The sequence below is a fragment of the Halichondria panicea genome, chromosome 5, assembly GCF_963675165.1.
Source record: "Halichondria panicea chromosome 5, odHalPani1.1, whole genome shotgun sequence".
Classification (NCBI taxonomy): domain Eukaryota; kingdom Metazoa; phylum Porifera; class Demospongiae; order Suberitida; family Halichondriidae; genus Halichondria; species Halichondria panicea.
In genome coordinates, this window is record NC_087381.1 from 6339176 (window position 1) to 6362302 (window position 23127).

General features: G+C 40.8%; 2 protein-coding genes and 1 long non-coding RNA gene across 4 annotated transcripts in view; 2 read left to right on the forward strand and 1 right to left on the reverse strand.

The window, feature by feature from the left end:
* Window positions 1–9679: 9679 nt before the first annotated feature.
* On the forward strand, window positions 9680–20298 carry LOC135336081 (ankyrin repeat domain-containing protein 49-like). Its single transcript, XM_064531872.1, has 4 exons — window positions 9680–9845; window positions 10586–10884; window positions 19669–19782; window positions 20161–20298. The coding sequence occupies exons 1-3, from the start codon at window positions 9841–9843 to the stop codon at window positions 19761–19763; spliced, it is 399 nt and encodes a 132-aa protein (XP_064387942.1). The 5' UTR covers window positions 9680–9840; the 3' UTR covers window positions 19764–19782; window positions 20161–20298.
* On the reverse strand, window positions 12267–14778 carry LOC135336122 (uncharacterized). 2 transcript variants are annotated; one of them, XR_010394731.1, is made up of 3 exons: window positions 14613–14758; window positions 14207–14249; window positions 12267–14139 (listed from the first exon to the last, which is right to left on the reverse strand). It is a non-coding gene; the product is annotated as an uncharacterized LOC135336122 (long non-coding RNA). The 2 variants fall into 2 exon arrangements; XR_010394730.1 differs by having other exon boundaries at window positions 12267–14249; window positions 14613–14778.
* Window positions 20068–23127, forward strand: part of LOC135336410 (death-associated protein kinase 1-like) — a gene marked incomplete in the record, with an annotated part of 19913 nt that continues 16853 nt past the window's right edge. Inside the window, 6 exon segments of the mRNA XM_064532173.1 lie at window positions 20068–20089; window positions 20161–20403; window positions 20567–20659; window positions 20807–20911; window positions 21881–21985; window positions 22039–22134. Of these exon segments, the coding sequence (XP_064388243.1) occupies window positions 20068–20089; window positions 20161–20403; window positions 20567–20659; window positions 20807–20911; window positions 21881–21985; window positions 22039–22134 (664 nt within the window).

Below are 23127 nucleotides of genomic sequence, written 5' to 3' on the forward strand. Positions count from 1 at the left end.
CTTAACTGATGATCAGTGCCTGTTCAACGTCTGCCTTGAAGCAAAATAATAGCAGAATACTTAGTATCTATCGATCATGTTTGCCATAAATACTGCAATCTGATTGGCTAAAGGAAGTGTTCTATCCAACTTAGAAAATCATGTACTTACTTAGAAAATCGTATAAGTTGGATAGAACACTTCCTTTGGCCAATTAGATTGCAGTATTTATGGCAAACATGATCTAAAGTATATTAGATCATGTTTGTCATAAATACTGCAATCTGATTGGTTAGAGGAAATGTTCTATCCAATTTAGAAAATCATGTACTTCAATAGAAAATCATGTACTTCACTTAGAAAATCATGTAGCAAAGATTAGATAAGAACATTCAAATCTGATTGGCTAAATACTCATGGTTGCTATGATCTAAAATGCTTAGACACTGTTTAGGAAGTTTCCACATGATTTAGAAGTCCTCAGGGCTAGTAGAACCCTCACTGCGTTCGGGATACTACAACCAGCCCTTTGGGCTTCTAAATCATGTAGAAACTTCCTAAACAGTGTCTAACTATTATATAGGGGGGGGGGGGTATCATAAATTAGGCACTAAGATCAGAACTGAACATCAAGTTATTTATAATCATTTATAACACTTCCTTTGGCCAATCAGATTGCAGTATCTATGGCAACTAAAGTATAATGGGGGGGGCATCATAAATTATAGGCACTAAGATCAGAACTGAACATCAAGTTATTTATAATCATTTATACTAGCTAGTTTTCAAGGTGGAGGACTCTCTAAACAGGGAATTCACCTGGAGGTACTAATGATCTTTACCATGTTAAGCAGACATACGCACTGAGTCCAGCCACATGGCTGCACAGCGACTGAAGAGATCACTAACTTTCCTAGCCTCCTTCTTCACTAGCCTCCCCTGAAGAGAAGGCCTGCTACTGACTGCTTGCGCATGCGCAACATTATCGAGGAAGAGTGGCCTAGAATCGAGGCTATAACTTTCCCTGAGGCTGGTATTTACTAGGTACACAACATTAAACATGCGTACAGTAAATAAATACTTGCAAATAAATACAGTTGCCTATTAGAGATCTGTCTCTGTTTATTTATAGTGCTGACCATTTTCAGACACCATTTTCAGACATCATAAAAGATATACATCACTCTCGTCTACATGTTACATGAGCACCTCCCCCTTGCAAGTCTAGAGAGATCTGTCCGAGGTGATGCCTCAGGCCCTCCTTCAGCTGTACATACTACATAATTTTAGGAACTCTTCAAGCACAGAAAGTGATATGATGAAAGTAGCGTGCCACATCTAAAGACAGTTGCAATAATCGAGATTCTGGAGGGAGTAGGAAATGATCGGAGAAGTTTGAAACTCTGGAAGATTTTGATCTTAGTTCCCGGGGAAATGCAAGAGACGGAGGATGATTACCATGGCGACCTAAACTACGAGACATGGCTGGCAGCTGATGAGGTGAGAATGTGTGTGCACATGTAGACAGGGGCGTAGCCAGGGGGGTGCTAGGGGTGCTCGAGCACCCCCAACCAGTCTGAGTGAAGTATACAAATCATACAGAAATGTATCTGATTGTCCAGCTGAGCACCCTTTCTCTTCCAGATCTTGCTGCATGCAGTTAGGCTGTTAGCTAGCTAGTATAGCAAGGAAAACGATTTAGTCTCTAAACTGTGAGGTATTCTGGCTTAAATCTATAAACTAGTTCTCTTTTTTGTGATCTTGCTTCTCCAGAGGAGGTCGGACATCACTTGAACTTTCACTAATTATAACCTTTTAATTAATGACATTCCAGGCCAAATTGCTTTTCGTTTTTGCTGACTCAGCAGTAGCGTCTACTGTACTTCTCTGCTAGTCTCTATTTTAGCCGCCCTCTAAAAATTGGGCGGCCTAATCACCAGTCTATGTTATCAAGGCAATACTGGATGTTTTTTAGATGCCAGCAAAGCTTTTGATAGAGTTAACCATACTACCCTGTTTAAGATGCTCATTGATAGGAACCTTCCTCCCACAGTACTGCGATTTCTCTTCTCATGGTACAGGGACCAAGAACTAGTTGTTCGCTGGAATGCAGATATTTCAGCATCTTTTAATGTTTCAAATGGTGTACGTCAGGGTGGTGTTCTCTCTCCAATCCTTTTCACGGTTTATATTGACGAGCTCCTGCAAAGACTATCTCGACTCGGAACTGGTTGCCAACTTGGTGGGCACTCTGTCTGTGCACTTGGTTATGCTGACGATATAGCCCTTCTGTCCCCCTCATCATCTGCCATGCGTATCTTATTGAAAGAATGTGAAGTATTTGCCTCTGAATTCGATATAACTTTTAATGCCAGCAAAACTCAACTTATTTGTTTCAGCAATCGTCCGATGACACTACCTAACGGAGTATTCAGGTTCAATGGAGTTGCTCTTCAATTTACAGACATAGTGACCCACCTTGGCCACACTCTTCATCGCAAGTTGGATGACAAAGTTGATATTGCACAAGTAACTTCCGCTATGTGCAGGAAAGCTAACTACCCGCTCCATACATTTAGTGGGTGTGATATGAGAGCAGGGGCGTAGCTAGACATTTACTAAAGGGGTTTCTGAAGGAATAAGGCGGCGCAATAGCGCCGCGAAATTTTGAGACCACGCCCACTTCCGGTATTACGCCCCTTAATTATGTCGGTTACACCCCTTATGGCTACATTTTTTTATAAGTTGTAGCTTCAGTTCTCCTCGGCCTCATCTCCTAAACTTTATAGTTGTAAGTACAAATGTACTACCAGGATCAGTACCATTGGCATTGACAGTGGGCATGAGCTCTGAGGTTGGTGGCTGAGAATCAGATTGTGGTGAGACTGCATATACATGTAGTCTGGAGTCTGAGCATGCAGTAGAGGAACTGGGCTGACAATCAGGTCTCTTATCTTGAATTGCAGAAGCTAAACTAGTATTAATAATAGGCATTGAAATAAATCCAGGCTAGATATCAATCCATACTCTTGCTAGTCTCCAGCCATTAGCAGTATACACTGTAAAATACAGTCTGGAGTCTGACTCTGAGCAGTAGTAGAGGAACTGGGCTGATCTTGGTCTCTTATCTTGGATTGCAGAAGGTAACTAATAGGCACAATAAATACAGACTGGACATTAATCTACTTGTGGTCAATATTAACTTGTGGTCAATATTAACTTCAGCACATGATCAGCCCCACCCATTTTTCAGCAAGCAAGGGGGTTTCTGGGCAACTAGGAAACCATTAAGCTACGCCCCTGGAGAGTGAAAACTAAGCTAATTGTGACCCATTGCCTCTCACTATATGGTTGTGTTTTGTGGAGAATTGACAGTAAGAAAATTCGTGCTCTTGAAACCGCTTTTAACAATATTTTGAGGAAAATTTGGAGATTGCCTCGTCAATGTCACACAAGAATTCTCCACTGTGTTGCTGGAGTTCAGAGTTTGTTTAATAGAATACCAGATCTTTTTTCTAACTTCATTTCACGTGCTTTAGCATCGAAATCCACCCTCATTAGATCGGTTTTCTCGTGGGCGTCTAGCCATGCATTCACAGCAGTCGGGGCTAACAACCTGATCAAACGGAATTTTATAAAAGTTTATAGCAGTGACGACATGGTTTGTGCGGACTTTGTTCGAGATGTCAGGCTTGGCCGCATTTCATTCAACTCGCGTGAAGATACATCAATGATAATTAACTCTATCTGCTGCGATTGACTTTAAGTTGGACTAACTATTCTTGCACTATAGCTATAGTACTATTACTATACATGTAATATAATATGTACACCTATTCTGGTGTGTTCAATGATAATTATTATTATTATTATTATTATAGAGGGCGACTGATTTATGAGACAATACTTCTGCACGGTTTCTGTCGCTGAATCTGTTGACAGCTAGTTGTGTTTGGTGTCTATGATGGTTACTGGACCTAACCCTATCAGCACATAATAGCCATACTAGCTAGATCCGCCTAGATCCAGTCATGTTCTACTGCTGAGTCAGCAAAAACGAAAAGCAATTTGGCCTGGAATGTCATTAAAAGGTCATAATTAGTGAAAGTTCAAGTGATGTCCGACCTCCTCTGCAGCTTCTCTATGCAAATAAACGTTCAGCCACGCCCAACTTGGCAGATAAGTTAATTATGACGTCATTAATAAGAGGTGTGGCTTCCGGTCAACCAAATTTCGGCGCTGCGCGGCTAAAAATGGGGCGGGATTATCTGTGATAGCACCTCTTTCTCCAAAATCCTGGCTACGCCCCTGCTTGTATACCATCAGGATAATCGAAGACCCTATATATGTTGCAGTGCAGCAATTACAAATTAATCATAAGAGTTTGGAATAAGAGAGTAGGGCGAATATGTGCCTAAGGCAATAACTGGGTTCCTGTTGGAGAGGAGCTTTGCAAATTATTTGCTTTAGAAGAAACAAGTAAGCGGGAAAGACAAGTTGAAGGAGTACTTTTGCTTGATAGTTCATTCCATCATAAAAGCATGTCTCAATACCTAAATCTCAAGATTCACCCATGATACAAAAACTAGGAAAGAAATTTGCTCTATTAGCAGCTACTATATGTTGGCGTAAATAAATTATGAGGCCATGAATATTTCCAGTTGCTATAGTGATGTTCAGCACAAGAATTAAAGCAACTAGCAACTAGCCAGCCAGCGCAAATGGAAGAAGGTAAAGATTAGAGCATTAATTCTTTACATTTTGATGTGACCAGCACAATACTGAGTCCTGGTTCGCATTTTCCACACAAGACACCACTTCGATTGTGAGCATATTGTTCATCAGGGTTGCTTAGACTGATGTTGACTGGTTTTTGTACGCAATAGTCAGGTGTACAGCTGCTAACAACATACCCTAATAGTACTTATACGGAAACTGATAGCTAGTAATGTAATGGTGAGTTTTAATTCTTCTCCTCTTCCTCCTCATGTTTTGTAATTATTGTAATTTTGTACACTAAAATGGGTTAATTAATACATGCATGCAGGAGAGACACTGTAATGTACATTAATGTTACTATTATAAACGGATTAATTTTAGCGAATTTGTAATTAACGCTAAATTATGTTCGTGCTAATAATCATTAAATGTACTTTGAGTTTACTTTTACAAGAACTGTGTGCTGGCTCCCACCAGATGTGTCGATAGAGTGTGATAACTATAGCGAACAACCCAGTAGCCTACAAGTAATACTTCGGATAGAAAGCATAATATTTGCATGTTATTTTGATCCTATATAATATGTGACCATTTATTCTTACCCCATATATAGTTACATTGAAGGCTTTAATTTCCTACATGACAAGATGAAAGGAAATCCTGCATTAAAATTTGTGAAATTAATGTTTTCATAGCATGTCTAATTAAAAAACAGATCATAAAAAAACTCCTGAATATAACACTAGATCGTAACCTTAACCAATAGAAATTCACAGAGTGAGTATACAAAAGATGCACATAGCTATAGGGAGCTGCTTCACAAGGGGAGTTGCCAGTTGTGCTGCAGCATGATTATAGTGACCCAGGGCAACTTCAGGATGATTGAAGGTTTAGCAGGCTGCTGGACCTCTCTGATTCTAGGCTCTTATTCGTAACTCAGGTAAATCTTGTTTGAAAAACGTAAATTCTCTTGATGCCTCTGAGCTACCAGAAACAATACTCGAATGAGCAGATATATACTCCAGCCCTGTGAGTAGGACAAGATAAAAACTGAAGACAGAAGAGGGTTAACCCTTATACCTCACACTATCCAGTCTCGTCCGTTAGTATAGCCAAGAGGAGCACTGTTGGGATAGCTGGATATTAGCCATTGCTCCTGTGCAGAGAAGTAGAATACGTGTACATAATAAATTTCTCATATTAAACAGGTTATAGTGTCATTGTCGATCCCTCTGTTCAAGTAGTTTCGCAAGGACAAGTCTGCTCGCAAGACTACTCGAGACTACTGTCCGAGCTGATGATGGCAGCACCAAGTCCTCTAGCTCACATGCACTCTTCCCTTGATCCACCATAAAATATATCAATGGTGAATCTAGATCTTGCCAAACAAAAATGACTTGATAGAACCACACAAAAATATCTGACCTTGACAAGCTTGTCTTCACTTGTTCATCTGTCTTCAGAATAATGTTTTCTAAGCTTCAGGGAAGATAAAAGCTTCAGCTTCAGCTAAGAGCCATTCCAATAATGATAAACGGGATACTGACTAGACTGCATGCTAGTACACTATAGTAAACGAATTATAAATGTCACAAAAGTGAACGAGAATATACTAAAGCCAGAAAATTGGCTAATTGGTTGACGCATGCGCATACAATTAGTACCAGGCCCAGCCTCGATCCCAGGCCGAGTTTTCGCTTTTATAACGGTTAGGCGAACAACTAGGCTAGTCTTGCGAGCAGACGTAGGAGGGAGGGAACGTTCCCTCTAGGACAAGTCTGCTCGCGAGACTACAACTAGGCCTGGTACTAGTAGTTGTCTGCGCATGTGTCAAATTTTCGTTGTATTTGTGGTCGGCAAAAAATATTTGAAATGAAAATGCACAGAGTGATTACACAAAAGATGCACATATAGGGAGCTGCTTCACAAAGGCCTGGGGAGTTGCCAGTTGTGCTGCAGCAGGATTACAGTGACCCAGGGCAACTTCAGGATGATTGAATGCCTTCATATTACGTTTCTAGCAGGCTGCTGGACTTCTCTGATTCTAGCCAGCCTCTGTCAGAGGCTTTTTCATGCTTGTGTTCCTATAGCACCTATGATATAGCTATAAGGTTGTGTTACTAAGTAGTGTGCTATGTCCCAAATCGCCACACAAATGAGGTGAAGTTGATGTTTAGCAGTAGAAGTGCTTGTAGACTTTTTTTACACACGGCAAAAACAATTCTCATGATTTAGACTCCCACGTTAGAAGTAAGCCTCGAGGCGAAACACAGATGGTACCGGAAGTGCACTCCGTTGCCAATCCCTTTCTCTTTTATCTATGCTGGTACGTTACAGTCTGGCAATACAGCTGGATATTGACTACAAAACTAGAGAGATTTTATAAGTGACAATCATTGTAGTAACTAGCCCTATTATAAGCTAGTCGGCCGCACGCTAGACTGTCACAAGTATAGGCACAATAAACTCTGATTTATTCCAACAGTGGGCGAGGATATCACCCCATACAGTGGGCACGCAGGGCCCCAACATAGAATAAGCATACGCATGCGTAATTGATAATCACATAAAGAACATAAGAGTAAATGATGACAAATGATGACTACATAAATAACGTAAGAGTAAATACTGTCCATTACTACAATCATGTAATGCATGAACAAATTGCGGTAATTTTCGTATGATGCTCTTCAATACGAAATATACGGGGAAAATGTACACCATACGTAAGTACGCTATACAGTATCAGAGTGACAATCATGAAATGCAGCGACTTAGATATTATGTTTAGATATTGTTGTCATGCATGTCCAGATCATTGAGTGTGACCACCCATCGGCAGAAGCTGGGTTCCATGCCATGTTGCAGCACTGGGTGAGGAGACCCTCCCCTCCTCCCTCCTGGTCAGCCCTCATTAGAGCACTAAAGTGCCTTGTCATCAATCAAGCAGACATTGCAGCAGACATGGAGGAATATCAGGTATGTTGTACAATTGTGTGTGTATACAGTACATTGCATTAACTATCTCCTGGATGTGCAGGATGTGTTGGAAGTATCTAGAGATGGTGAATCATCCATTCCCTCTCAGGATCATAAGAACATGACATTGTTTGTCCAAAAAGGTTTCTATTAGCATTGATTTCAGCTTGACTTGCTTGCTACAGAGCTGCCACTCAGTGTGGATCAGCACTTGAAGGTGGTGAGAGAGACTACCTGGGAAGCAAGAGCCAAATGGAAGTGTCAGGGAGAACAGTTGGGAGGTACCATGGGAAAATTAGAGGTGAAGAATTTTCCTTCAAAAAGTCCCTAAAATAATTATAATATTATTATGCTGTATATAATTTTGTTGTTAAGACTAAGTAAGTTGATCTCAGGTAGGTTAAGGCATAATTATTAAGATCAGTGCCATAAATAGTATAATTAATGAAGTGCCTTGTCATTGTGAAATGGCATCATCAATGCATGTTTTTGCTCTTGAATTATATCTTATACGTAGAAAGGATCAGTATGATAACATCGTTTCCATGGTTACTGGCATGTTGTGTGCTTTACCTGTGACCATTTATTTTAAACAACTCTTTTCAGAATGCAGCCTCCAATACACAATTTCATGACCCCATCTTAGTATCAATAGAAAGCTCTTACTATAGTACAGTAGGAACTATACTAGTATTTAGGGCTGCTTTCATGTATTTTGTACAGTATGCATATGAATGATTAATTTTCTCCATTTTTCAGTATTTTTATCAATTAAGCCACTGTAATCTGAGCTAGAATGACCTCATACCAAATACTAACCTTTTTTCTATTAGATATCACCAATAGCTTTCTTTTGGTAGTAATATTGCTTTGTATAAAGTAGTATTGGAGGCTGCATTTCTAAAATGATAGTAACCATGGTAATAGTGTTATCAAATTAATGGTATTTATGTCGACAATACATTTTGGGTGTAAAAAGGTGCTATTTGTCAAGATAATTATTATACAATAAATCTGAGTTGTATACAGTACACTTCATCTTCAATTTAATGCTGTTTTGCTAAAAAGCTGCCTTAACCTACCTGAGATTGATTTTCTTCCCACAGGAGATTCAGCACAACCATCGTAATGTAGCTGGAGCTTGTTTAACTGGCATGCTGGAGCACGGGTTGACCCATACCGACCCTCCCCCCTCCTGTCCGCTCTCATTGAGGCTCCCAGATCCCCTGCTCTTGCATGGTGGAGGGGACATTGCCAGTGAGATTGAAACTAGCATCACTACCACACCATAGACAAGTGGACACATGAATTGTCCAAACAATAATAATCTTATAGTAGTAGTTCCTCTCCCTCAGACTTGAACACATGCAAGCACTGTAGTGATTGGTATAGAGCTAGTGTAAAATTATATGCAGTATAATTATCGTTCGTTTATTGTTGTTATGTACAAATCTTTCATATTCAGTTTTATAGGTGAAGTCATGTATACATGCTAGCCTCGATCCCAGGCCGAGTTTTCGCTTTTATAACGGTTAGATAAAAGCGAAAACTCGGCCTGGTTCGCCTAACCGTTATAAAAGCGAAAACTCGGCCTGGGATCGAGGCTAGTATACATGCATGGTGTTCAAAAAGTAAGCTGACACAATAATAATAATTATAGCACATAATTATACATGAATAAACGGATGATCAGCGTATGCATGTCTATAATACATGGTACAGTCAGTGTTTTTCAATGACAACCGTGACGTCTGTTGAAGTAAAACATGTACAATAATTATAGCAGAATACTTAGTTATCTATAGCACATCAGGCAATACATGTGTGAGAAGATCACGTTTATACTAGTTGACTGTTCATCTTGTGGAGTCTCATCAATATAGGATTATTGTAAAAACCTTGCACAAGGAGTACAGACCTTTGCAGAGTTAGACGTCTAAAGCAGAAGTTACCGTCACGTGATATTCTTGTACATTAAAGCTTTGTTGTCTAATAAGAGCGAGCAGAACTTGCACATGCGTTACTTATAACTGAAGTGATTGTGTACCAGGTCCAGAGTTGTTACTATCACTAAAGCTGTGCCTGCTACTGATGATGATTGTGTGCAATCTTTGAGTAAGCTAGTGAGGTTACAGATACATTGGAAGCAAGTCACTGTCTGAAATGAGGTTAGTGCATGACACCACTTTTGTTTCACTGTTTATGTCTGCTATTCATTATCATTTGGCATGGTTGTACAGACACTTCACGGCTATTGTATATTGTGCATTTTACCACAACATTATCACATGCACACCCAAACACAAACTAATCATTATACCATACTTACGTCACCACAAATTCACGGATCTCATTGATCAACAGCTGTAGGATATATAGAATATTAGCATACAGCCCCAGGCATGCACAGTTTTTTCAAGTTGTTTTTTAGTTTTTTCATTTGTTCAAGAAAGTAAGCAAAGAGAAAAGAGCCATGCTTGACGGTACTAAGACTCAAAGCGACGGCAGAAACACGGAAAGTGCTCTCCAACGAGATGGCTAAGCTTCCATGGGTCCATGGGCGCGGTTTAGATACATTTTATCCACGAAGATTGCAACTCCAGTAAGGGACGTCGAATGGTCAACGCTTGGACCAAGGAAGCTCTTGAGCATCTGTAGGAGTCAACATGTTGCTCAACTAGCTCTTTGACGGCTGCAAAATCCGGCATAGTCTTGTTCTTTTTTGCAGTCTGCATCGTGATTGAATTGTTGCTATATATAGAGGGAGGTATATATTTATAGTGTGCAGTCACGTGGTATAAGTCAGATATGCCACACCTAAGAGGAGGATATGCACCCTATATATCCTCCTCTTAGGTGTGGTATATCCTATACATATAATGGCTGCACTCATCTTATCTCCCCATAGTGACAATCTTGCTAGACGACTCTATTGGGCTAGTAGTGGTGGCCTTGACCAAGAAGTGCTTGAGCTGTTACAGAGAGGAGTTCCACCCAACAGTGACTACTACACTAGAGTGTGTGATGGAGAGACTCCACTACACTGGGCATGTGCTGACAACCATCTCCGCTGTGCAGAACTACTCATCAAGTTTGGAGCTATCGTAGCTGCTACAGCTAACGATGGTTGGACCCCCTTACACAAGGCATGTTACTACAACAATAAGGCCACTGCTAAGCTGTTACTGGAGCACCACTGTCCCCCAGGTGAGCCTGGGTGTTAGTACAGCTGAGTCAGTAGATGTCTGTCATCGTGTCCAGGTGTGTGGCAGTGACCGCCATTGTAGCTAGCAAAGCTTCACAGTAGGTATACATTTGAGAAGTCATTGTATATACAATTCATATAATTAATGGTGGCCACTAACTTTCAAGTCAAAGAACCTCTGTAACTGTACTGCTGTCCATGCATGCAGCTATGCCGTTGAGGTCACAGCGTGTAACTATGTGTAACTATAGACTATAATTGCTGTATGCTCAATTGGAGATCACCATGTCAACGATGTGTGGTGCATTAATTCGACGGTATCTACACTATATGCTCCATTTGAGATCTCCATGTCAACTAATGTGCATTGCACTTTACTCAATACTCCCCTCTGCATGGCTAAGTGCTTCATGGGACTTTGAAATCGATATTTAGTCGCTCGAATGGTTGAGCTTAGCTTTCACTAAGTGAGATTGAAGTGGTGAGTACATTCCACAGTCAGGCTGGCAGCTGCATGCATGCCTGCTTTGAAGTGTAGGCCTTGGCATAATTATTAATAGGTTAGGTGCAACTGCAACAATCCTCTATTGCTGAACGTGTTTTACTCTTTTAATTTTAAATTCCTCTTTTATAATCATTATTATGAAAATTATGTTGGTTATGTCAATACAACAAGAGAAAAATGGTTCGTATATCCTGTTATGCTTCAAAACAACCCATTACATTGACGTCATATCTTTTTTTAATACCATTTATAATGTTTCGAAACATAACAGGCTGAATTTGGGGCAGTGCTCAAAAACATAATAGTGGAAAAAGAGTATATTAATTTACCAGGGCCAATATCATGCAATATTCATGAGCTGACAGAGTGTTCCCTACTGCCACATAAGCTGTAGCCTCATACCTACGCCCACTTTACTTATACTTACTTAAGTAGGCTAACAACTGTAGACTCGCAAGCCGTCACTGTTACAGGCGAACAGTTGCCTGCATGCAACAGTGATGGCTTGCAAGTCTATAACAACAGTTAATAGTATATGTTATAATACTGCAAAAACACTTTTGTTAATTTAACAAACAAAAGTTTGTCCCGGTGATGAATCTCACATGACAGAATAATATTTGTTAGAATGATAAAGGTAAAACAACCTACAATGTTTTGTCATTCAAGCAAAGAAATTATGTCAAAACAACAAAGTATTATGTCATCTGAATTTCACCAATTTATTGTACTTCTATGTCAAAATAGCAAAGTGAATGCTGAATTAACACTGCTATAAAGTGAATTTCTTTGTTAAATTAACACTATACCTTTGTCATTTAATTAGTTGTTTTCTCGCGCACGTACGCACATGCAGAAGGTCAAACGGTATTAGAACAATGAGTTTATGATAGAATAAGATCACTGGATCACATGACATGCAGCACAATACATTTCTTCTGTCAGTAAATTGTTTTTAGTGTTCATCACTTAGCGTTTCTTGAAATTCCAGTACAGTGAACTGCAGGTGTTTCGTTTGGTTTCATGAACGCTACATCCCTCAGATCATTTTCGTCACAATAAGCCCCTACAGAACAAAAGATTGAAGTCACTATAGTTACCAACACATATGTACTGCAACATGTAAATAGTATAAGCTATCACCCCCATGGACGAAGTTGACCAGTGTAACTGACACGTGAGGACACATATACACACAAACTCGTAAATCAGTATGCTATAGCTATCACCCCATGGACGAAGTTAACCAGTCGAAACCAGTGTAACTGACACGTGAGGACACATACACACAAAATCGTAAATCAGTATGCTAGCTATCACCCCATGGACGAAGTTGACCAGTCGAAACCAGTGTAACTAACACATGAGAACACATACACACAAACTCGTAAATCAGTATGCTAGCTATCACCCCATGGACGAAGTTGACCAGTCGAAACCAGTGTAACTGACACATACACACAAACTCGTAAATCAGTATGCTAGCTATCACCCCATGGACGAAGTTGACCAGTCAAAACCAGTATAACTGACACGTGAGGACACATACACACAAACTGGTAAATTACAATGCTAGCTATCACCCCATGGACGAAGTTGACCAGTCGAAACCAGTGTAACTGACGCATGAGGACACATACACACAAACTCGTAAATCAGTATATATATGCTAGCTATTACCCCATGGACGAAGTTGACCAGTCGAAACCAGTGTAACTGACACGTGAGGACACATACACACAAACTGGTAAATTACAATGCTAGCTATCACCCCATGGACGAAGTTGACCAGTCGAAACCAGTGTAACTGACGCATGAGGACACATACACACAAACTCGTAAATCAGTATATATATGCTAGCTATTACCCCATGGACGAAGTTGACCAGTCGAAACCAGTGTAACTGACACGTGAGGACACATACACACAAACTGGTAAATTACAATGCTAGCTATCACCCCATGGACGAAGTTGACCAGTCGAAACCAGTGTAACTGACGCATGAGGACACATACACACAAACTGGTAAATTACAATGCTAGCTATCACCCCATGGACGAAGTTGACCAGTCGAAACCAGTGTAACTGACGCATGAGGACGCCATACACACAAACTCGTAAATCAGTATGCTAGCTATCACCCCATGGACGAAGTTGACCAGTCGAAACCAGTGTAACTGACGCATGAGGACACATACACACAAACTGGTAAATTACAATGCTAGCTATCACCCCATGGACGAAGTTGACCAGTCGAAACCAGTGTAACTGACACGTGAGGACACATACACACAAACTCGTAAATCAGTATGCTAGCTATCACCCCATGGACGAAGTTGACCAGTCGAAACCAGTGTAACTGACACGTGAGGACACATACACACAAACTCGTAAATCAGTATACTAGCTATCACCCCATGGACGAAGTTGACCAGTCGAAACCAGTGCATGAAGACACAAACTCGTAAATCAGTATGCTACAGATGAAGGTCGAAACCAGGAACAGTTGCCCTCTAGCTAGCTATATAGTTTTATGGAATCTGACATAACTTGCAAGTCGTTTCTTTGAAGTCGATGAAGTTGGTTAAGTAGACTCCTAGCTGGTACACATTGTGGGGCCGAGGTACGGTAAAATCTGCAGCTGGAAGAAACACGTAAACACATTTATTTAGCAATGAGCAACATAACTTAAATCCTTTTTCTTTGAAGCTGGTACATGGTGGAGTTATACGCATAGCAGTGATTTGTAAACTGTGAATTCAGAGAGTTTTGGGATCATGTACATGCCATGCGCCAACAGCATGCAATGGAACTTAACTTTTTTCTTTGAGATGGTGGTACTATCTACTCTTTAAGAAAATCTGAAAGAGAGTACAGTAGAACCTCGATTATCCGGACACCTTGGTTCCAGAAGCAGGCCGGATAAGTGAATATGCCGGATAATCGAATAGATAAACCACGCCTTGATCCACCCACTTTATTGATGAACAGCAGTGCCACATGTTGTCTGCGCATGCGCAAAAGAAAAGCAGGCATGTCTCCATGGTAACAGCTGCAACGCGCATGCGCATTTGAGGGACACGCCCATTTTCTGAATTATGTAATCTGATTAAAAAGAAAACTGCCAAGCCGGATAATCGAGGTTCCGGATAATCGAGGGCCGGATAATCGAGGTTCTACTGTATTGGGCAATAAGTTCAGTTTAGCAATGAGCACTGACTAACTTGCAATTGTCTTTTCTTTCAAGCTGCAGATGCAGGTGACTCTTGACTCCTAGATCCTAGCTGGTGTACATGGAACATGGTAGCCCAGGGCCAGGGGTACAGGCATGCAGTCAGTGATGGTATAAAACTGCATGAGCAGCTGCAGTCTATGCAGCTGCAAGCACCATGTGCTCAGAGGAGGCGCGAAGCACTTAACCTTTGCTCATTAGGTCTCTAATTGCCGTTGTGTTAATTGCATGCCAGTCTCATGAATTAGCCGCCCTTCCTAAGTGAGAGACCTAGGAAGGGCGGCTAATTTGTGAGACTAACCAACAAGCTGCTGAAAGGCATCATGCAAGACAGCCTAGCCTGGAGCAAAGAGCTTGCCATCAATAGAATCATGTCAGGGAACACTCCAAAACAATCAGCTAAAAGAAGCCATTATCTATGATTAAAAGAAGTTATATCCAGGACCATGCATGTACCACAGCAGAAGAGCCTGAGGCCTCATTTACAATGTATAGTCTATACATATAAAGTGGACCGTACATGCATGCTACATGCAACAAAGGCCAGCTATTGAGAAGCCTGGCCAAAATCTCATCCGCCCTGTGTTCGACTGTGGGAAGGAGCAGCTCAGTTAATGTGCATGTGACGCTCATTCAACTCCAAAATGATCTTGTTGTTGCCAAACCAGTTCAAGATACGACAAATGAAGATTTTGATAAGCTCGAGCATTCTTCCTCATTAGTATTCACACCTGGGTTTGCCAATGTGGTCAATGTCGATGGATTGAGAATTAAAGACGGCAAGGTGTTTGTTATTTGGAAGTGGCAGGTGCTACATCCACAAGACAAGACGGTAATAATAGTGAGGGGAATCACTGTTTGTTTTTGGCTAACGGAACCCCGGACTATTCAGACGCAGAGTCTGAAACAGTCACACACCATACCTTTCAAGGTGATCAGATGTAACTATATCCAGAAGTACTCTGAAAAGCAAGTGTACTTATTGACGAAGGTGTCCCTGTACGTATATATAGAAGTACAAGTTGAACCTGACAATCCTGTGACTCCAAATGCAATTGCGTTGTAGACGGTTCCTTTGGATACGTAGTGAAGGAAGCACAGGATGCTGTGTACGATGCCCTCATAAAGAATGACATTACTGTTGTAACATTCATGTGGGTTAAATATATCAGTGACTGGTATATACCGTGTGGGCCCAGGGTTTTTTTGCTAACATAAATAACGAAAGGTGTATGGCCATCAAATTAATGTTGAAGTACACATTAAGTACTGTTGTCGCCTAACCTAATTTTGCGTTGGTCGATTTCACATTAATTTAATTGTATAACACTCGCACGACTATAAACAATCATGTTCTAATAGCATTGTTCACCGCTCATGTCATTTTTTGTTGTACATTTCTATTGAAATTCGACCAAGTGCAGCGATAACATGCATCATAATTATAACTATACACGCATTAATAGCTGTTAGCCATGAATATAATGCTCATGATTATCAATGTCCAATTTATAAATAGTTGTGGTCAGTTATATTGCAGTAACTTGTGAGGGAGGAGGAGGATGATCAACTGGCACATTGTAGTATATATTCGCACGTACATCAAATGAAGGCATTTGATAAAACAGTAATAATTGATGGCAACGAGGGATCCATTCGTTTGGGAGAACTTTCCTCCAATTTTACTTGACGATGTGAAGTGTAAAATGTGCCCACCATATCTCTGAAGAAGCATTCCACATCTCACATATTCAGTTGTGGAAGCTCTTGAATGCTTGATATCTCCTCAGTGCAAGTGAGAGAGATCTTTATAGCAGTTCACTCCTGTGTACCTATGGTTAGGCTCTTGAATCAGCCGCCCTTCTTAAGGTCTCTCCCCCCTCAGGTAGGAAGGGCGGCTAATTTATGAGACTGGCATGCAATTAACACAACGGCAATTAGAGACCTGATTAGCAAAGGTTAAGTGCTTCGCGCCTCCTCTGCCATGTGCTAAGTATGTTTGAGGCCTTGCCCTGTTATTCCTGAACGCCCCCTCATGCCACACCTATAGTTCCAGCTTATAATTATAGTCTCGAGGCCAAACTCTCCTGGCCTCGAGACTATCTAGAGTTAGAGGCTAGATAGCCTCGAATCCATGCCGATTAAAATACGTATTTTAATCGGCGTGGATTCGAGGCTAGAGGCTAGAGAGAAGCTCGATCCCAGGCCGCTCTTCAGGCCAGGCCTTGTTGTGAAGGAGGCTATAGCTGCCTGCCTGCACTGCACTGAAGGACTCTGGAGGCTCCTGACTTCTTCACTGCCACTGTAACTTACCATGCCCAGTCACAAGTCTCCAATTGCTACATACACAATTGAACATGAGCATCAGGGGCATAGCTAGACATTTACTAAAGGGGTTTCTGAAGGAATAAGGCGGCGCAATAGCGCCGCATAAATTTTGAGACCACGCCCACTTCCGGTACCACGCCCTTAATTATGCCGGTTACACCCCTTATGGCTGCATTTTTTGAAAAGTCGTAGCTTCAGTTCTCCTCGGCCTCACTCCTAAACTTTATAGTTGTAAGTACAAATGTACTACCAGGATCAGTACCATTGGCATTGACAGTGGGCATGAGCTCTGAGGTTGGTGGCTGAGAATCGGATTGTGGTGAGACTGCATATACATACAGTCTGGAGTCTGAGCATGCAGTAGAGGAACTGGGCTGACAATCAGGTCTCTTATCTTGGATTGCAGAAGCTAAACTAGTATTAATAATAGGCATTGAAATAAATCCAGGCTAGATATCAATCCATACTCTTGCTAGTCTCCAGCCATTAGCAGTATACACTGTAAAATACAGTCTGGAGTCTGACTCTGAGCAGTAGTAGAGGAACTGGGCTGATCTTTGTCTCTTATCTTGGTTTGCAGAAGGTGACTAATAGGCACAATAAATACAGACTGGATATTAATCTACTCGTGGTCAATATTAACTTCAGCACATGGTCAGCCCCACCCATTTTTCAGCAAGCAAGCAGGGGCGTAGCTACCATTGTTTCCTGGTTGCCCAGAAACCCCCCCAGGAGCTGCTGAGAAAATTGGGCAGGGCTCTCCTATAGTTGAAATCAAGCAGCCCTGCCCATCTTTTCATGCACGTGGCTGCAAATCAATCATCAGAGCTAGAGATGGCACCATGAAGCGTTTCACTTTGGCTTTGTCTCAGCTAGTCTCAGCTAGCTAGCTACCTCAAATAAAGAAGACCAAGACTTAAGTTCTAGTATCAATCCCAGTATTCTCAGACTCAGCTCTAAGCACAACTTTATTCAGGAAGTATAAGTTTAGAACAATCTCAGCCACATGAAACCTCTCAGGTAAATGACATTTAATTGTGCTCAGCTAGACTAGCAATACACAATTAATTAACACCTGCCTTTTAGTATGTCTATAGCTAGCTAGCTTCTCACAAACATGTAAAAAAAGTCAATGAGCAGTAGGTATGCCCCAATCAAGAGGGTGTGGCACCGGAAGTGGGCGTGGTCAAAAATTTCGCGGCGGCGGCGGCGGCAGCACCGCTGATTTTTCTGAGGAAACCCCTGTCTCAAAAGTCTGGCTACACCCCTGGCAAGGGGGTTTCTGGGCAACTAGGAAACCATTAAGCTACGCCCCTGAGCATGCAAAGATATAAGCATCAGGGCAACTGAGATGTTTCAGTGTAGACAATTTATTAGAGCTAGGGTAATCGAGTATAGGTTGAGTAGGTTGAAAAATCAGTGATGCAAACTTGCACGTATCTTTTAGTAGAGTTCTAGCTGTAACTTTATAATTTGTTACATTAATGTTAATTTGACAATGAACGGTAACTTCCACTAAATATGTGAGATCAACAACGCTTCGACAAAATGACAACACATGTGTTCAAATAACAATCTACCATTATAATAACAAATATTAATAGTTAGATAAACTATATTAATAGTTAAATAAACTATGATTTGTCGTTATAACAATAATTGCAGGAAATTGACAAACGTTTTGTCAAGATAACATTTTGTGCCGGTAGCAAACTGTGTCACAATAACAAAAGTGTTTTTGCAGTGATATATATGTGTATAGAAAAGGATGAGTGTATTTTCATGAGGGTATAATTATGGTAGTGACTACCGCACTACTAATTATGCCTCGATCGGTGCATGTGCATGTGCATGTGCATGTGCATGTACATGTGTTTGTGTGTGTGTCTGTGTAGACTGCTACAGCTGCTCAAGGATCAATAAAGTGCAAGTAAAAGTTTCATGATTTCTTGGATTTTAATTCGTGGATTTGCAAAATACTGCTTGGTTCTCTTAGTTTTGCTTAACGTATACTTGGAATGCCATTGCAGCCTTTACAAAAGAAGAGTGCATAGCAATCTTGTCCATGCATGGAGTATTGCTACTCTACTTAGTAGTTAGCTCTGCACTAGAACGCGAGCTATTCGTAGCTAGCTGCGCAGCAGCAATTAAGAGTGCTGTGAGAAGAAAGCTGCAAGGCTCTGCTGCGCTGATGCCTCCTAGATCCTAATGGGTATAGATCCTCCATCTGCTTAGCCTCGAGACCAGGCCGATTAAAATACGGCCTGGTCTCTATTGCATGGGTGATAATGCACATGTGCGAACTGAGTCACCCAGAATCTGGGTGACTCGTTATACTTTAGTAAACCTTTGTACAATTAAACCGTAAACTAGTTTGTTTACTAGTTTATTTCCGTATTTATTTTAACAAATACTTGTCTCCTGTGAAGCTGAGCTGTGGCTTATGCTCTCTATTGCGTTGTCGAGAAGACTTGCTGGCTAGCTGTGGCCCTCTATGGTATTGTCGAGAAGGCTTGCACACTAGTCGGAAGCCAGAAGAAGCTCTCATTTGTACAGAAACCAAGTTCAAAACATCACGACCATCCAACCATCATAGAGGTAGATGAGAGCCTCTTCTGGTTTCAGACTAGTGTGCAAGCCTTCTCGACAACACCATAGAGAGCTCACAGTAAACCACATATACTGTGAGTTCATGTGCTCCTGTTCAACCAACCATGCAGATATCGAGAAGAGTTCCAGTGGTGGACAGACTGCTGCTGATCTGGCCAGAGAGAGGGGGCACCGTGCCTTGGCTGACTATTTAGAGGGGTTCTAGCCTGAACCTAGACTAAGAGGTGAGTTGGCCATCAGCTGTTGTACACAGTAGTCAGTAGGTATCTAGTGAGTTCCATAGTCAGTACAGCTAGATCAGTGGTTTCCGTGTGATGCCTTTCATGCACCTTCCATATGTATTAAATCTCTAATTAGTGATCAGTTTCTTTGAAGGTGTTGGGAACGTATTTGCAAATAGTGTAAAAACCTTTGCGAATGGAGCCAAATCAGCAGAAATATTGACCCTTTGCAATCTAACTATTGCCTTCCGGCAAGGATCGTGCATATTTAATTAATTAGGTTTTGTTATGAATTCCAATGTTTGCATATGTTTGATGCTCATAATTATAGTAATACGATACATGAGTTTCTTTGGCTCATTGATACCTCCTTTTCTGTAGATCCTCTGTCCTCGTACCCAACACTGGAACAGCTGAGTCAGCTGGAATGTGACCAATGGCTTCAACTTGGTGTTCGCTTGGGATTGGGCAATGACCAACTGGAAACCAAGAGCCAACATCCCACAGCAGCAACTCTCAAGGCAGCCAAAATCAAGAATATTGACATGCAGTGGAAGGATATTTTGGAAGCTCTAGTGAGCATTGGAGAGTACAAGTTGGCAGAGAGTGTGTGCACTCAGCAAGGTCAGCAAATGACTGCTCTTGTTAAGTTAAGTTACTAGCATTGGTAACATTATTATTTGGGAATTACTCCGTGCTACAAGCATGTGTATAGGAGGATTTTCTTTCTAGTTTGCTATCCGTCTCTATACACTGTACAATGGAAGTAAACAATAACCAACTGCAGGGGAAGGTGAGAGTGCTCTGTCAGTGAGTGCATTCTATGGCTGGCTGGACTGGCTCAAGCGTCTTGTGGAAACTGTGGGCCTCGATCCAAAAGGTGAAACAAGTACCTCAAGAAAAGGTTTTTTCTTTTCACTCCTATAGACAAGCTCTGCTTATTTGCTTTTTGTTTGCCTGAGCTCCCAGTTAGCTAATAACTATATCCATTTCAATTGATGATTGTGGCTCACTTTGGTGTTCACAGGTACAGTCAACAAGGCTGGTGACACCCCACTCTCTCTGGCCTGTGCCAATGGCCACTTGGACACAGTCAAGTATCTTGTAAACCAGATTCATTGTGATCCCAGAAGTAAGTATGTTCATTTTCATGTGATTTTCATGTGATAGATGTGTATGATACCAATAAATGGTTTTGAAGCATTTCTTGTTTAAAGAACAAGATACAGTAGTATACCAAAAAAGCAATACTAAGATCTAACATAATTAAGGTTGTTTTCTATGAAGCTACGTATATATACTGTTTATATAACGAATAATTTTGGTTGATGCAAATTTTCAGATGAACTACCCATGCATGCCATTTAGTATTTTAAATATTCGTACACCTCAGGATAGTGACGTTAAACCTATTGTGCCAGAAAACGTTCGTTTCATAGGTGCTCTACTGATACAAAAGTTTCGAAATAACCCGCTATATACAGTATATCAATAATAGTGAGGATTGCTCATACACTTGGAATTTAGTACCACACCCACTAATTTGTATCGCTTCTCTTCTTGATGCTGTCAGACGTATTATTATATGTATGTATGTATAATAGATACAGTTACAAATCAACGTTGTAAGATCGGACGAGTAAGTTTTACTTTCAACCATAGGCTACTACATTATAGTAACAATATATAATTATTGCAGTGCCACTCGGTGCATTCACACATTCGTTACAGTAACATAAAACATGTTAAATGAAATACATTAGTAGAAATGACATACATTTCTGTCATTTTAACAGGATGATGCATCTCTTTTAACATATTTTTTTATATCTTTGGTTAGCACTCCAAGCATTCGAGGCATAATAATTATTGTATATACAGTCATGCATGAGTCTTATTATCTTTAGAGGTTTCAAACACTATAATGAACCTTTGCATGTGGTGCATGTATGTGCCGGTACAGTCAACAAGGCTGGTGCATGACACCCCACTCTCTCCGGCCTGTGCTAATGGCCACTTGAACACACTCAAGTACCTTGTGAACGAGCTTTATTGTGATCCTAGAAGTATGGCACATGCATCACTTTATTTATGTATACAGCTACAGTCAACAAGGCTGGTGACACTCCACTCTCTCTGGCCTACAAAAACAGAAACTTAGAGACTATCAAATATCTCGCTCAAGAACATCAGTGTGACCCAAAATGTGCGTGTGCTGCAAAGTAAACTCTAGTGTCTACAATTTGCTTGTATCCACAGTTGCAGTGAATGAGGCTGGAGACACTCCTCTCTCCCTTGCGTGTTCCCGTGGTAACCTGGAGATAGTCAAGGCTCTCATCAACAAGCATGTTGATCTAAATAGTAAGTGTTTATCAATGCTGTTACGTTGTTCATGGTGGTCTTCCACAGAGCCAGTCAACAAGGCTTGTGACACTCCACTCTCTCTGGCCTGTGCTAATGGGCACTTGGACACAGTCAAGTACCTTGTGAATTATGAGCATCATCGTGATCCTAGAAGTAAGCTATCATTGTACGTTTAGTACTATATATAGCAGTAAATTTTCGGGGGGGTGCATTTTTCGAGGGAAAACAGAAGACGCGAAATTAAAACTGGGATAAACTCCCATGTACCAGTATTTCATATGCAAAGTTATGGGTGGGTGTGGTTTCCCGACATTGAAACACAAATATTAGAACCCACGAACATTTATGCTGAGGGCTGTGGAGCCAAATAGCGAAAATGTACACCCGTGAAAATTTCCCGCTAATACAGTATACTATTGGTATTGTCTTTCCTGTCTATATAAGCTGAATTTTCAAGACATTTTACATCTTTTTTATGCTATACAGTTTACTATCGCTAATACCATTTATCAAGGCCAGGAGAGCTATATAATAATAATATAATAATATATAATATAATAATAATAGGTAATGCATGTACATTTCATATAGCTAGTGCATTTGGGCTGGATTGAGAAGAAAGTGCTGCCAGTTAAGGACACTAGATATAAAGTTATTGTTTTGTCATATAAACATGAGAATTATCATTTCATTGGATGCTTGCATGTGTGAAAAAAGTTCTTCAGTTCCAACCAATACTCACGTAGATACAGAGCTATTTTGAGTCTGTTGAGACATACATGCATGATTGGAAGGTAGATGTATACTCAAGTCATTTACCATGTTAAGTTAGGCTTGCATGTATAATCATACTATAGTATCCTATGGCGGAGTACACTAAATTTTATTCACATATGCGTGTCCTCTTGCTAGCAGTAAAGCTTGAGCAAGATTCAACGGTGGAGTGTTTTCTGGCAGAATGTCATTGTGATCCGAATGTGACCA

Coding starts and splice junctions, on each gene's coding strand:
- LOC135336081 (XM_064531872.1), top strand. Junction 10,885..19,668: donor GGAGCACCACTGTCCCCCAG/GTGAGCCTGGGT, acceptor CCAACCATGCAG/ATATCGAGAAGAGTTCCAGT.